The sequence below is a fragment of the Dermacentor variabilis genome, chromosome 3 (assembly GCF_050947875.1).
Source record: "Dermacentor variabilis isolate Ectoservices chromosome 3, ASM5094787v1, whole genome shotgun sequence".
In the NCBI taxonomy this organism is placed as follows: domain Eukaryota; kingdom Metazoa; phylum Arthropoda; class Arachnida; order Ixodida; family Ixodidae; genus Dermacentor; species Dermacentor variabilis.
The window spans coordinates 56,273,536-56,288,585 of record NC_134570.1 but is presented as its reverse complement, the minus strand read 5'-3'; the positions used below and the strand labels follow the sequence as shown (position 1 = coordinate 56,288,585).

The 15,050-nt window shown below is 43.2% G+C and overlaps 1 protein-coding gene across 2 annotated transcripts in view; it reads right to left on the bottom strand.

Moving 5' to 3' along the window:
* Positions 1-15,050, bottom strand: part of kz (putative ATP-dependent RNA helicase kurz) — a 39,158-nt gene that overhangs the window by 1,228 nt on the left and 22,880 nt on the right. For both annotated transcript variants that reach the window (XM_075685217.1, XM_075685218.1), the window contains exons 15-25: positions 14,138-14,203; positions 13,978-14,056; positions 13,362-13,555; positions 12,167-12,214; positions 10,203-10,359; positions 9,116-9,236; positions 8,193-8,256; positions 7,560-7,674; positions 3,837-3,974; positions 2,370-2,538; positions 1,348-1,445 (exon numbers count right to left, since the gene is read on the bottom strand). In XM_075685217.1, coding sequence (XP_075541332.1) covers positions 1,348-1,445; positions 2,370-2,538; positions 3,837-3,974; positions 7,560-7,674; positions 8,193-8,256; positions 9,116-9,236; positions 10,203-10,359; positions 12,167-12,214; positions 13,362-13,555; positions 13,978-14,056; positions 14,138-14,203 — 1,249 coding nt within the window. The remainder of the gene's footprint in view (positions 1-1,347; positions 1,446-2,369; positions 2,539-3,836; positions 3,975-7,559; positions 7,675-8,192; positions 8,257-9,115; positions 9,237-10,202; positions 10,360-12,166; positions 12,215-13,361; positions 13,556-13,977; positions 14,057-14,137; positions 14,204-15,050) is intronic.

Genomic DNA, 15,050 nt, shown 5'->3' with positions numbered 1-15,050 from the left:
TTCCACGGTCATCGAGCGAGATGTCTTCATGTTTACCTGTGCTTACGTGACACCGTGCTGGCTAATTTAGTTAGTAGGCTAATATTCACAATTTTATACCGCTGATAAAACTACTATCCTTATTTCGCATACCTGTCTACTCATTTGCTATCGCAATCAATGCTTCGCCTCTCGGGTGAAACTGCGACTTTTTTTTTTTTCTTTAACTTGGGCATTCGTCACTCACTCTTAGCAATGATGTTGTTACACATCGCGACCAGTTTCGGAAGTGAGGCGTTTAGGATATTACGGACTTAGGATAAAACGGACATTTTCTATCGGGTTATCAGGGTCCACCAGTAATGAGAGTCGACTTTATACGAATTTAAGACATGCACATGGACCTATGTGCCATTCTCAACCACTATACAACCCCGACAAGGGGAGAGATCATAAAAAGGCTGGTGAAGGCAATGGGCACCGCAGCCAAGGTTCAAGAGGAAAGACCGAGATGCGGCCACACAATGTGAAGAGACAAACTAAATTCGCAAGGAGAAGCAAATGATGAGCTGTTTCAGCGGCAAGAGAAAATGACATATGAAAAGGAAGTCACAAGATAGTACTGAGTTGAGGTCTTGCAGCCAAGGAACTGAGGGCACAGTAAAAGAAGGCTGTTAAATATGGCAACCCTATGCACAAATGGGAAGCGGCTCATGCGAGCAAAGAAGCTGGAAAGTGGGAAGAATTGTTCCAATAACTTGTGGCACTTCATTAACTAGACACATTGGTGCAACCAAGGGAATTCCAGAGTTATGAAATGGAGAGCTCACAGAAAAAAGAAAGGAAAAAAAATAAGAGAGGGTTAAGAAAATGTGGTAGAAATGTGTCTTCCATGTTTGAACCTTGCAAAGAGTATGGAAGTGCTCAAACATGCCTGCGGACCAATGTTTGTCTAGTTCACTCAAACTATTGTTTTTCAAAACAGTCCCTGCTTTAGTGAATGTTATGCATTTTTCTAATGCTAGGTAGCCATCCCACTATATGTTGAATGTAATGCCACACATGCAGCTTTGATCATCACTGAAGACAATCTACATCAAAATTTTCTAAGCATGACTGAAGCACAAGTACATAGTATAGAAACAGTCAAACACACTTGAACATGGCATCTATCAATACTGTATCTTCACTGAGTTCGACTTGCTGTAACTCAAGCATGCTTAAATTTGTCAACTTGATGAAGGTGTAAGATAAGCTACAGAAAACGTGTTTTGAGGGTCAGTGAGGCTTCATTGTAATTATCACTGAGGCATGCTTAATGATGGAGGAGATTATATGGAAGTGGTACATAAATGATGGGTTGCTCACACTTTGGCTCTCTGTCCCACAAGTCGTGCAACTTATGTCTCGAGTCAGCAGACTGGGAAACAAGGGCCTGCAGTAGATGTTCGGTCCGGGGCTGCAACCTGGAGACAAACGCAAGGATGGAAGTCAACAATTCAACAATACACACAGCAGTACCGATCACACTATTCTTAGATGCGGGACCCTTCCCTGTGGCAAATGCGGAAACACGAACCACAGCAGGGAGAAAGCATGCCTGGCACTTGTGCAAGGGTCACCTTCAGAGTGCAAGAGCCGCCCTGGCTCTTGTCATACAACTCTGGTAACGGCTGAGAGGGGCACCTATTTGAGACAGCCCTCTAAATAAAAGGAAGAGTGAAAAAAAAAAATAAAATAAAGAAAGCCAGGCCTCTGAAATGGGCCAGCTGCTTCAAAGGCTAAGGGAATCAAAAGAGCAGCAACATGACGAAGGGAATTTGATCCCGGGTACATCATCAAGCTTTGCTCTTTGGCAGAGCTGAATATGGGAGTAGTCATTCAAACATCACTGCCTTGAAGATGTTGGGAGATGCTATAAGACAAACACTAATGAAGTGAGCTGGGCAACGCTCTGTGGCTGCCCCACAGAGCGTTTGGCTCCTTGAAAATAGTGATGAATAATTTCTCAAGCAAACTATTCACTGCAAGTCTGTTATGCTGTGAAGCACTCTGATAATCCTCATTACAGCAGTTTGTCTAGTGTGTAAGGTGTAAGTGAAATTGATTACATTTTATACAGTGCAAATGCACAGGGTGCTCCCAATTAGAGAAGCATAAATTCAACAAACCAGAGTAAACTACTATTCTCAAATTTCTGGTCTGCTATGTTGTCTATACATGCAACCATTCCTGATTATGTATTTTTACATGCACTAGTGGCAGCACCAACAGATCAAGGATGAAAAGGTCTGCAGTTTGTTCTCTACTCTTGCAAAACCTAGCCTAGATGCAGCATGGCACCCTCTCATTGCTGTGCAACACGCCAAACTATTGGCGACTGAACTGACCGTGCCCAACTCTTGATCATGGTGATGGGCGGCGAAAGGAGCAGTTTGTTGTACTTCTTGAAAAAGGGAAGCACGTCTCCTTGGAGTAGGAACCGTGCGAACCACCGGAACTTGTCAAGGCCTTCGGGGAATTCCTGTTCCACGGCCTCCATCTGCCATGTGTGGGGTCCTGTGAGAAGCACACACGCAGCCATATAACGCTGGTGCACAGCAAGCAGTAAAGGAACGGACTATCGCGCTGAAGGCAGGTATGACCTGTTTCGCCACTGCACGAATTATGTACTGCGGTAATGTGTGGCATGTGTCTTGCTCAAAACAATATAGAAATTGCATTAGATTAGACACTGCATAGTATGAAAATGACAACTCACACATCACTGTTAGTTGCATAGCATTTAATCAAACACCTAACATAGATTCCAACAGGCTTGTCTTACCATTACGGCCATTTACATTACCAAATCTAGAGCCCATGATTAGTGTTGAAAGCAAGGAGTCGATTGATAAGTCCATTATCAAGTTAATAAAAACCCATTTAAATTGTTAGGTGATATCTATCAAATAATTACATGGTAATTATGAAAAGTATACAAGCTGCTTGAATTAAGCAGCACTCTTCCTTTGCCAAGCCTCCTTCATAACCCTTGGTACAGCTGTTCTGTTTTGTTCATCGGTGGTCAACAGCTGGACAGGCCCACGGCTTTTAATTACAAGACATTTATTTTTGCCATTCAGTCCCACACCACGAATTATCAGGCAAGTTTTTTCACAAAATTTGCAGCCCAAGCGGCAACAGTGCGATACTGTTTTTATAGCAGCTATAACAAGACTGAAGATCATTAAGATCACCCAGTTTCATTTCTGACTACAATATCAATAAAGTACAAAATGTTTTAAGCTGGTAGGTACTGGCAGGTTAGTACCATTGACATCCATTTTAAACAATAAAATTTGCTTGAGGCATAGTGTGGGACACTCTCTAATACTTGCGTGGTACACAAAGACCAACAAAATTAAAGCGATAACAAAATGAGAAACTGGTATAAAACTGGTTTGTTTTGCATACATTCTTTCACACAAGGACACTGTTTTAGATCATAGAGATAAACAAAGCTTGTAAATAGACCTATCGCAAGGGATAGCGCAAATCAAACAAGGACCGAAGAAGGACACAATGCATGTCACACGTGAGACGCATCCAATTCGTGTTTTCATTGTGCTATTCCTCGCAATAGGTTGAACCAACAAAGCTGAATTACTACTATATTACAAACAGTGTAGGATGCATCTGCAATGCTACATTTAACGCACAAACAAGTTTATCAGTTGAGGTTCAACACTTCTAGCTCTCTCTTATTCCCATACTATATGACAAGTGCCACTTGGAGCAACAATAAAAGTCTGTGGACTAAGGACAGTTATCTGAAGTTGGCAACATAATAAAAAAGCCAAGGTTCGAGTTCTCACCAAACGTTGACATCACGGAGCAGAGGAGCTTGTCTTTCTTGCGGTCATAGCGTGGCGGTGGATCTTCCAAAGGAGATGAGAATGTGCAGTACTTTGGTGCGTAAACAGGCAGCCACTCGGGTTCGACTTCTGCAACCACTGGGACACGTAATAATAGAGAAATAAGAATGCATTTATTTAATGCACATGATGGCTACATGTGGAGTTCGGTACAGCCATCTTATTAGAGTGTATCAAGGTATACGGATGCAGCAATTGCCAGCCCTTATTGACTCTAAGTCGAACATTAATGGGGCCCCGAAACACTTTTTGGGCACATCAAAAACCTTGCCGACCGTTAACAAGGCTCCTGTGAACATGTGAGCCAAATATTATTGCACTACATGCAGTAGGGAATTTCCAATCTTGTGTCGGAAGCAGTGAACAGACACATGCTCTCGTATCCACAATGTCATCATTGAAAGCTGATCGAAAGCAGTTGGGGCTGACCAACGCTATGGGCCGATTTCATGATCGATTTTGAGAACATGCTCAGTAATACATAATTACCAATTGTGACTTGAATAAGTGAAAATTATATATCTCTGCAATCTCAAAAAGACAAAAATAATTACATCTTAGCACTGCGTGTAGCTGCGTCTGCTGCGCGTGACCTCCGAGATTGCAGCAGCGTGTTTCACAATGTAGTCTACAGTGGCCTCCACAAGGTGCCGCGACGAGTCCTTTTGGCACCGTGATAACTTTTGGCTAGGGCTTTGCTCTCTTGGCTTCTCTGCTGTGTAGCTTCTAGCATGCCAGTGGAGACGAAAAGAGAGAAAAATCCGGGTATCGGTGCCATAGCTCCACTTAAAGTTGAATCATTTCAAAAAATTTACTGACGTTACGATACTCCCTAATGCAAAATTTGAGCGCAGCTCTATACGCATTTTCATGCCGCGACACATTGGCTGGCGCGGGCGATCTGTCTTGTGCGGCACGCTGCAAATGGAGCGAAGTGCGGCGCGACTGCATTGCTAATTAGGAGATCGTGAGAGGCAGCGCGTGAGTGACGCATGGGCGCGGTTCATAGCAGCCACCGCAGACAGACTTTCCAGACGACACGCCCTACTCTGGCACCACCTCGTAGCCACCGTCACCGCAGAGCCAGTCTTGCACGGCATTACGCTTTTGTTCTCACACTTTCGCCATACCCTCTTCCTCCGATTTCCACCTCACTGTCAGCTGCACCATCCTCCTCCACTTTCCTCCTTGCATGCTCTTCACTACTGCCGTCTTTCAACTGCCACTGCGCTCAACGTTCTCTCTTTCATCCTTCACTGTGTTACACCGACACAGATGCCTGCTGCAGGAATGGGCGCCTAAGAGCTTGCGCCCTAAAAAATTTTTCGGCATGAGATTTATGGAACAACATACTTTAATAGTGAAGACACTCTATGATTAGTTTGAAAAGTGTTTCAGGGCCCCTTTAATGTTTGCACAGATTGTGATCTTTTACAAAAGCATGTACAGTCAAACCTCCTTACAACGAAACAGGATATGATGAAGCAGGTGAAATTCCTCTTGAAATCCTCATAGAGATCATATTGCCGTATATGCAATAATGGATATAACAAAGTAATTCTGGCAACCCCTTCAACTTTTAGTTGGTTTTAGTGGTGCTGCTAATGGCGATAACAGAGGAGGTCCTAATGTAGACTTTTGGGGCAAGTCTTCTGCATGAAATGCACAGTACAGTAGTCTAACCTACCTTATGCAAAACCCAAAAGAATTGGCAAAAAAGAAAAAAACATGAACACGATATAGCATAAGTAGCCGGTATCATCAGCTGCAGATGCTAGCACTCCATGAATGCAATACACACACACACACACACACACACACACACACACACACACACACACACACACACACACACACACACACACACACACACACACACACACACACACACACACACAAACACACACACACACACACACACACACACAGAGGGTGTTTCAGCTAATTTTAGCCAGAGTTTAAAAATATGCCAGTGCAATTTAAACGATGCGACCAAATGCATGTTGCTCACTTTTGTATGTAGTGTGTCAGGCTATATTTTGTATTTTGCTTAATCAGATACTTAGATTAATTAACCAACTTGTGAAGCGACGAAGCTAGGAAAATAATTCCAATTAGAAAGTTGCAGAGCAGCTTGCAAAACGTCCGAATAAATAGTTTGTCTTTCTATCTATTAAGTATTAGTGTTTTTCAGCTTACTGCTGATACCCGCAAAATGTAAAAAAACACCGCGTGACATGCCTGCTTCCAAAGCTTGATTGTAGTACTGCTCCCAAGCATTCCGTGTACAAACAAACATAGGATTTAGCCTTGCTAGATGCTGTGTTCGTTTGTACGCGGACAGTTTGGGAGCGATTCAATCACGGCGCGCAAGCGCGTATGTCACGTGGTATGTTTTTGGTATTTCACGGGCATCTGCAATAAGCTGAAAAACCCTAACATTTAATAGATAGAAAGTTAGAAACTGTCTAATCTGACATTTTGCAATGTGCTCTACAACTTCCTAGTTCGAATTTATTGCCTAACTTCGTTGTTTCAGAAGTTGGTTAATTAATCTTGACTGTTGATCTAATTAAACAAAACACTAAAATAGCTTGGCACACTACATACAAAAGTGAGCAACATGCATTTGGTCACGTCATCTTAGAGTGCATCTGTGTATTTTTAATCTCTGGCAAAAGTTTGCTGAAACACCCTGTGTGTGTATATATATAGCGAGGCTGTTCTTAATCATCGTTATCATCATCATCAACCTGACTACGCCCACTGCAGGGCAAAGGCCTCTCCCATACTTCTCCAACTACCCCGGTCATGTGCTAATTATGGCCATGTTGTCCCTGCAAGCTTCTTAATCTCATCCGCCCACCTAACTTTCTGCCGCCCCACTGCTACCCTTCCCTTCTCTTGAAATCCAGTCCATAACACTTAATGACCATCGGTTATCTTCCCTCCTCATTACATGCCCTGCCCATGCCCATTTCTTAATAAAGTTATTCTAAGTGTGTTCCTAATCATGTGTTACAGGTTATTTCTGTAACAATTTAGTGTTATTTTATGCTCCTAAAGAGCACCACTCAGACCGACCAAAGACAGTTGTTTACTTTTTTAACGCGATAGCGTTAAGGAGCTCGTGTCGCAGAAAAGCCGGTGTCGTCGGCGTTGGCCGTGAGCGATAAATCCCAGCAGGCACCTCATGAATAAAAACAACTTGCAAGATGGGCTGGGTGGGAATCGAACCAGGGTCTCCGGAGTGTGAGACGGAGACGTTACCACTGAGCCACGAGTTCGATGCTTCAAAGCGGTACAAAAGCGCCTCTAGTGAACGCGGTGTTGCCTTAGAAACGAGCTGTTTCTAAGGCTCAGGCGTGCGTCGCTTGCTCAGGGGCACATTTCGCTGTCGCGCCGAACGCTGCGTTGCTCGACGCTCACCGCGTCCGATGCGGGGCGCGTAGTTGCTGCGCCGTAGCCCATTGTCTTACACCCCTTGGCGGGTCGACGGGAACGCTGTCGCGTTCCACTCTTGAAGGCGAAGCTGAAGCGTCCTCCAATTTTTTTAATGATCTCACATATCCTATCCCTTTACTGCTTGTTTCTATCTCTACAAGCCATGCGAAGTAGCACAAACATTTGGTTCAAGGTGCTTTTGTATGTTGCTGTGCTCACCTCGCATGAACATCTTGGTTGTCTCAAAGATTTCCTGGTAGAGAACAAATGGCGGCTGCTTGCTGCTCAGCACCGAGTTGGGATGGATGAATACAGGGCCATCTACTTCCATGCTCTGCATGGAAGAAGTGAAGTGTTAAAAAAAACACGAAATAGAAGGAAAAGTACAACAAAAGATGCCTGCATAATTCCTACACAGGGCGCCAACGGTAGCCATAGCCGGCAAGAACTTTTGTTTGTGCTCAATGAACAATTTTCATAATTGTAGAGCTAACCGTCCTGCGAAGCACTTCGCCAAAACAATGGTGGCATAGCCATTTTCACAATAACTGGTGGTATAGTTTCCTTGTCTTGTAACATGAAAAAAAGTAGATGTCGTTCTTGTGATGAAACTTTGCGGCAAAGATAAGCCCCATCATGTGCAGCCAGCATTTCATCTTTATTCGCAGCACGCCCAATGCCTCCTCTAGGTGGGCAAATGTCCAGTACAGAGAAGCACACTTGCGAATTTGCACGAGGCTCAAATGAGTAATGAAACAATGCATGTCTGCAGAACTCATTGTTACACGGGAGCCACTAACAAAACTTTTCAGTTGTGCACACAGCTGTTTGTGCACAATTTGCGTGGCTCACCTTGTAGGCATTCTTTGCTATGGCGTTTTCCGTCTGACTGCACCTCTCTTCGTCAGTCATTTTCCTATATGACAAAAGGAGGGAGGGAGGAAAAAAAAATTAGATTATGGAGTTTTACATGCCAAAACCACTTTCTGCTTATGAGGCACGCTTTTCGATCACCTGGGGTTGTTTAATGTGCACAACAATCTAAGTACACAGGTGCTTTCGCATTTCGCCCCCATCCAAATGCGGCCGCCGTGGCTGGGATTCGATCCCGCAACCTCGTGCTCAGCAGCCCAACAGGATAGCCACGGCGGGTGAGGAAAGAAAAGTAGAAGAGCTCAAATATGAAGACAAACAATATGCCTAGGTAATGTGAGAAAGTTAAGTCATCCCTTTTTTTAATAATTAACAAATTCCCACAATAGCTTTTCATTATACAGTATCTTCAAAGTGAATTGCACTGAACCCTCCATGGCACAATAGACTCCCCTTCTAAAACCAACATGAAGAGAGCTTGAAAAGCCATTACTCTTATCAAAGTTCAGCTCAAGAGAAGTACCATGAACACACAGCAAACAAAAAAAATATTCCTGAACTCTCCATCTTATCAGAGAATTTGGCTGAGCACAGTTCATATTAAAGATTGTCTGTCTCACTAAAAATGTGTGCTTTCTTCCTGAAGGTTTACGCACGCTAGAACCTTTTCTAGCATGTATAAAAAGCACCTCAGGAACAAGTGCAGAGGGCAATGTTGTCTCATAGCAGTCAAAGGTCACTCAGAGATTTTCACACTTATTGATTTACGAAATAAGTTTGGCTAAGGCCACTTGAGCATAGGTCATAAACAATAGAAAGTTTCTTTTATCATCGAAGTTTTAAGTCCAGTTTAAGTTTAAGGTCCAGAAGTTTAAGGGTCCAGAGATAGTCATGCCACGTACTTGGCAATGTGGTCACTGAAGCCCATGACCAGAACCTGACGAATGAGCTTTGCTTGCAGGTCTGTTGGTGGCTCCATGGCTGGGTCGACTGACAGGTTCAGGTTGGGAACGAGTAGGTTTACTGAACAAAGCACAAAAGAAGAAAAATGCAGACGTTGCTATAAATCCCTAAGCCCTTGATTCTTTCTTTGACTTCAACTTGCCTAAGCTGAAATTGTTTTCCTTCATTTTTTTATTTCACATATCGTAATTTATTCTCTTTGAACTAGCTGCTTCTTTGCTGATCCTGCAGAGTTTGTATTCGTTCGCCATTACAAAAATGAAGTACTAGTAGGTACTATAACTGCTAGTATGACCAGTGATACTACTACTACTACTACTACTACTACTACTACTACTACTACTACTACTACTACTACTACTACTACTGCCTACAGCAGTTTGCAAGGACATGACAACAGTGTTTTATCAGAAAAACAATTGGGGTGAATGTTAGCAACTGTTATATACAGCAGAGCTACTAACCATGAAAAATCCAAATTAGCATACTGTACATTTCTGGTACTCACCTAAGACATGCAAATTTGCTGCATCCATGAACATGAATTAACAAACAATGCGGCCCCCCCGCACAATGTAAAATCAACAAAAGGCAGAAAATAATATTTGCTAAACAGAGCAGAACACTTATCACAGGGATTATAAAACATAAATAAACATATTGTTTTACATACTGCTAGAAAATACTCCACCTCAATCTTTACTTGTAGTAAAAAGCACCTCATACAAACATATTGGTGGGCAGGCAATTTCACACTGACAGAAAGGTTCAGCATTTTCGTCAATGCCACAGTGACACTACAGAAGAGACCAAGGAAATGAGCATTAAAAAGAGAAAGAAGATGTCAAACATGCCCGTACTTCTAGGATTCAAAAGATACCCACATTGAAGAGCAAGCATGCCACAAAGTCCAAAGTAAAATACTTCTAGATACTTTTAAGATGCCAAACGTGTCTGTACTTCTAGCATTCAAAGGAAACCCAATGATGAGCAAGCGCGCTGGCAAGTCCAAAGTAAAAAACGTACACTCATTTGTGAGCTGGACACGAAGCTTTCTGATCTCCACCATTGCCTTGTAACGCAGACCGTGGCTCTCACAGAACCCGGCCGTGCAGCCGACAAACTCGGATGCACCGACCGCTTTCAGCAACACCATGACATCCCCAAGCGCTAGAGAATGACCCTGTGCAAAGACAACAGATTAGTTGTGGTGGGTCAGAAGAATATGAGGAGCCAAGGGGCTCAATTTCTCGTTAGTCTCAACTGCATAATAAAGTCACAGTTTTGCCCGAATGGCAAAGCATTGATAGTGATAGCAAAACATTAAACTACACAAATTATCGGTCTCGTATAAATTGTAGTAAACATCCACTTACTAATTAAGTTACCAAAAACAATGTAACACAGCCACAGGCACACATGAACAAATCTCACTCGGCGACACTGAACACACGCTCTCACAACACTAGCATGATGAAGAGCACCATCAGCGGTGAATGAATGCTTGGTGCTGTCTCTCACTTCACCGTGTCTTGGAAACTAGGGATTGCGTGATCTTGAACACTAGGTGCGTGCAACACAGCACCACATGAAGCCATCAGCCATCTCGGCTCACACTTAAACTTTTCACCAGCCCGCAAACTACCTCCTAGATATGGTATGCACATATGTACTCAGCCACCCAGACAGCCCTGCAGAGCCATAGCTGGGCTTCGAAGTGGAGACGCATGCTCTACTCCCCTAGAGTGCGCATTATCACGTGACCTCCAACACTGGGCGTGCACATTGAGCCACCATCCCTCTTGGCTTGAGTGAGATCTGAGAGTGAATTTCGGACACCCTGCAGTGTCCGAAATTCTGGTTTTTGCCACCACACATCGGTAGTAAGGGTAGGCAGCGGCACCACAAAAATCGTGCAGGTCCAAAAAAAGATCAGGTGACTGAAAAATCCGATCGGCAAATGCATTTGACATCTTGAGGCACATGCAAAATAAAATTTGCTTTGTTATATCTGATAATTCGTTATATCTGTGTTTACTATATCAAGGCTCGATTGTTTTATTTTGCCTCTGCTCCTTCCCATCCTCTTGAATTGATGGTAGGCATTGGGAAAATAAAGAGAGAGAGAGAAAGAGTGAAGTTAAAGGGGGTAGGTGTCCTACACGTGGCTCTAGAGGTACTAAAATCCCTTTAGTATCATGCCTGCTAACCAGTGAACATTAAAATTAGTAAAAATCCTGCGGAAATGACAAAGTGGGGAGGTGACAGTAGATAGCATGCACTTCTTTGTTCTTTTTTCTAGTTTGTCCTGAGCACAGACCTATTGTGGGATACATACACACTTTATTTAGGATGATTTACCTTTAAGTGCAGCACACAAGCACGAGCAACAAACTATAGAAATGGCGGAGCATTAAACCAACATTTTTTTTTTGGATCACAGTGACATATTCCGTGACTCTGCTGCTACAGCTTTTTCCTGCGCTGGAAACTTGTATGAATAAACTTGAAGCAAGTACCGCCCTAATATAGGGCATCTTGCAATGATGCACCAGGGCGACAATGATAATATACACTTCTCTTTCTTGTATGTCTTTCTTGCAATCATGTGGTGCCCCATCCTTCAATGTCTATAAAACATTTTCACAAACAGAAACCTTTTCGTAAAGCTAAAATGTGAGAATGAGGGAAATTTGTAAAGCTTAGGGAAAAGTTTGAGAGAATCGGTAGGCATGCATTATGAATGTCTTGTGTGTTCATGCAAATACACCAGTCCAATGTTAGAATGTATAAATACAGATGTGCAACACAGTTATCAATGCAGCACTGTCGACAGCGAAAGCAAGAACTCCTATCAATCGGGAGCTACCATAGCAAAGCCACAAGGTTCAACATCATTTACACAATAGAACATACCACAGTAATTTTAAACCCAGTAAGGACTATGGGCAATTCAGTCGAGAAACACAGGAATGGCAAAATGTGCTTACCTGTCCTGCCCACATTTCTCGAACTTTCTTCCACTTTGCTTGTTTATCCTGTGATGGAAAAACGAAAAGCTCAGGGTGTATAGATTGTTCTGCTACTTAATGGTCACACATGAAAGTTTTATTCATTTCTTTCCGCCAAGTACAAATGCAGTTTCACTCGGAAGACTGTTGGTTGTGTTTCAGTTGGTGCATGTGTTAAATGATACAGCAACACAGCTTCCATTTGAATAAAGAGCAGGATGAAATTTATTTATTTGTTTGTTCATTTATTTGTTAATGTAGACTCCGAGTTCAAACAAGCAGTGCCAGGCAGCAAGTCAAGAGAAAAGACGCAACACAATGTTTGTCCCACTTACAAGCCTACAAATTGAATGAAAGCATATGTGAGCAGAAGTCGATTTCAACAAGCTAGAGAAACAAAGAAAAGTCATAGCAACACAAGCCCTCCCACACACTGTTGTCAAACAACAACGTACTTGCTTGTTGCCTTCTGCAGAGGAGAACGCCATGGAAACAATCACAGCACCACCACCAACAGCAAAATGTCACAGTTTCGCCCAAAAGACGAAGCATTGATTGCAATAGCAAATTATTAGACAGCTATACGAAGCAAGGATAGTAGTTTTGTTGCCCATGTAAACTTGTAAACATTTGCTTACTAAATAGATTAACAAGTATGGTGTCACGCATGCACAGGCAAACATGAACCAACCTCACTCAATGACTGTGGACACTCGCTGTCAAAACACTGGCGTGAGAAAGAGCGGCAGCAGCAGCGAGCGAATTGCCCTTCGTGCTGCCTCTTGCTTCAATGTGAACTAAACAGCGAGAGCATAGCGCATACCAAGCTATCAGCCCACGGCCCGCCTAGACTCTGTATCCACCGCTGATCGCTTCCACATGGCCACACTCAGCCATGCCATACATTGTTGCCACCAAAGTAGAATGCCCCGCCTTCCGTGTCTTGCGCACGATGGAAGATGGCACACTTCTTCCCCAGCTCCCTCTCTTGCATGCGCAAGATTGAGCCACCATCTTTCTGGGGTCACCTTCGCACGCTTTCGCTCGCACCTACAACGTACGGCGCATGGTTGCGATGTTATTGCACTTTGACTTCATATGGAACATCACAACACGATGGCAGAAATGCACCTGGAGCGTCCATATCATTGACATCACAATAAAAACAATATACCTGCTTGTCGCCTTCTGTAGAGGAGAACCCCATGGAGATGAACACTTCCTGTACAGTCATGGCAGCCACCACAGCGATGATGTAAGGCAGCAGACCATGCTGATGCGACAGGGCCAGCATCTTAGCATAGCGGGGGCTCACAGGAAAGCATGACATGGCACGCCCCAGGGGCGTGATTCGTGCACTCCACTCCCCTGGAAGGCACAACAAATATAGGAGTTGGAAATGACCCAAACTGCTTGGAATCTGGAAGTGCTGAAGTGGGTTGCTAAACGTGGCAATAAGTGGAGGAAGAAGGAGAAGATGTGCAACTAAGGAACCATGACACATGCTTGAAAATTCACACAGCTTTCAGGGACTTCTACAACGAATACCCGAAACATTCCACGCCTGCTTCATGGGCAATGCAAAAACATGCAAACAGTCTCCTTTTGTGTCCCACTGCACACGTGAGATGAAGAGCCATGGGGCAACACAGTTATAGGAAACGGAGCTCGTGCAGATTCCACGTGAGCCCTGTTCGCCATTCTAACGAGAAGAGTGCAAAGTCGTCTGTAACCCTAAAAGAAGCACTACCATGCATTTATGCTACGAGAAGGAAATGAAACAAGCATACACTTCGGCAGATCCTTGAAACGTGTTGGCTTAGGAAGCTCTTCCAGAGCGCCCATGAGGACCAGCTTCTTTTCAGCAGCCTGAAAAACAGGAGGGTGCCATTGTGAATACATTTCAAACATGAAAAGCACAGCAAAATGCAATTGACTATGGCAGTTTACCTTGAGAGCTTCCTTATCAGGTGGCGAGGGGTAGGGAAAATTCACAACCTTGTCTATGTTCATTGCCTGTCAATGTAAGAAGCAGGCATTATGAAATCAGTTATGCGCTATGTTTTGAAAACCCATCTTTCACACAATAGCACATGGTGACTATGTAACACCTGCGTTTCCTTTTGGCGACACAGAATGTTCAAGAATCATTCGTGGCAGATAGCCACTTCAGCTGGATTACTTGAAGAGGCAGACATCAATCACATACCAAACCACAATCAATAACTAGCTTATTTACAAAAACCACTAATTAACACTGCTAACTCACAAATTCAGGGGACATGCTTCTTAAAACTGTGGAAATGAAGATCCTCAGTGCTATCTGAGCATATCAGTGCTAACAGAGCATTTGTGATTTGTTACGCAAGTAATATACACGCCTCCAAGAAATCCACCTGAAGAGGAGGAATTGTACTATGGGCCATGCTATATATTTTTTAAATCTGTAAAACCTAAAAATAAACATTTACTCCATACTATATATAGTCTACTCGTGTTACAATGGACCCTGATAATCCAACAAAAGATGTCCATTGTATACGAAGTTCGTAACATCCGAAACGCCTCACTTCCAACACTTTTGTTGCAATATCTAACAACATTATTGCAAAGAGTGAGTGATGAACTTCCAAAGTAAAAAAACAAACAAAGTCGCAGTTTCATCCGAAAGGCGAAGCATCGATCGCGATAGCAAATTAAGCAAGATAAGCGTGGCAGCAGCAAGAGTGAGCTCTTAACATATTGACTGTGTGCGATAGACACAACTAGCCACTCAACAATGATAAACAATCATACCAAAAGGCTGGTGGTTGCAGCTTATTTATGAAGAAAAAAATAAAGAAAAGCAAATTTGTACAGAGCA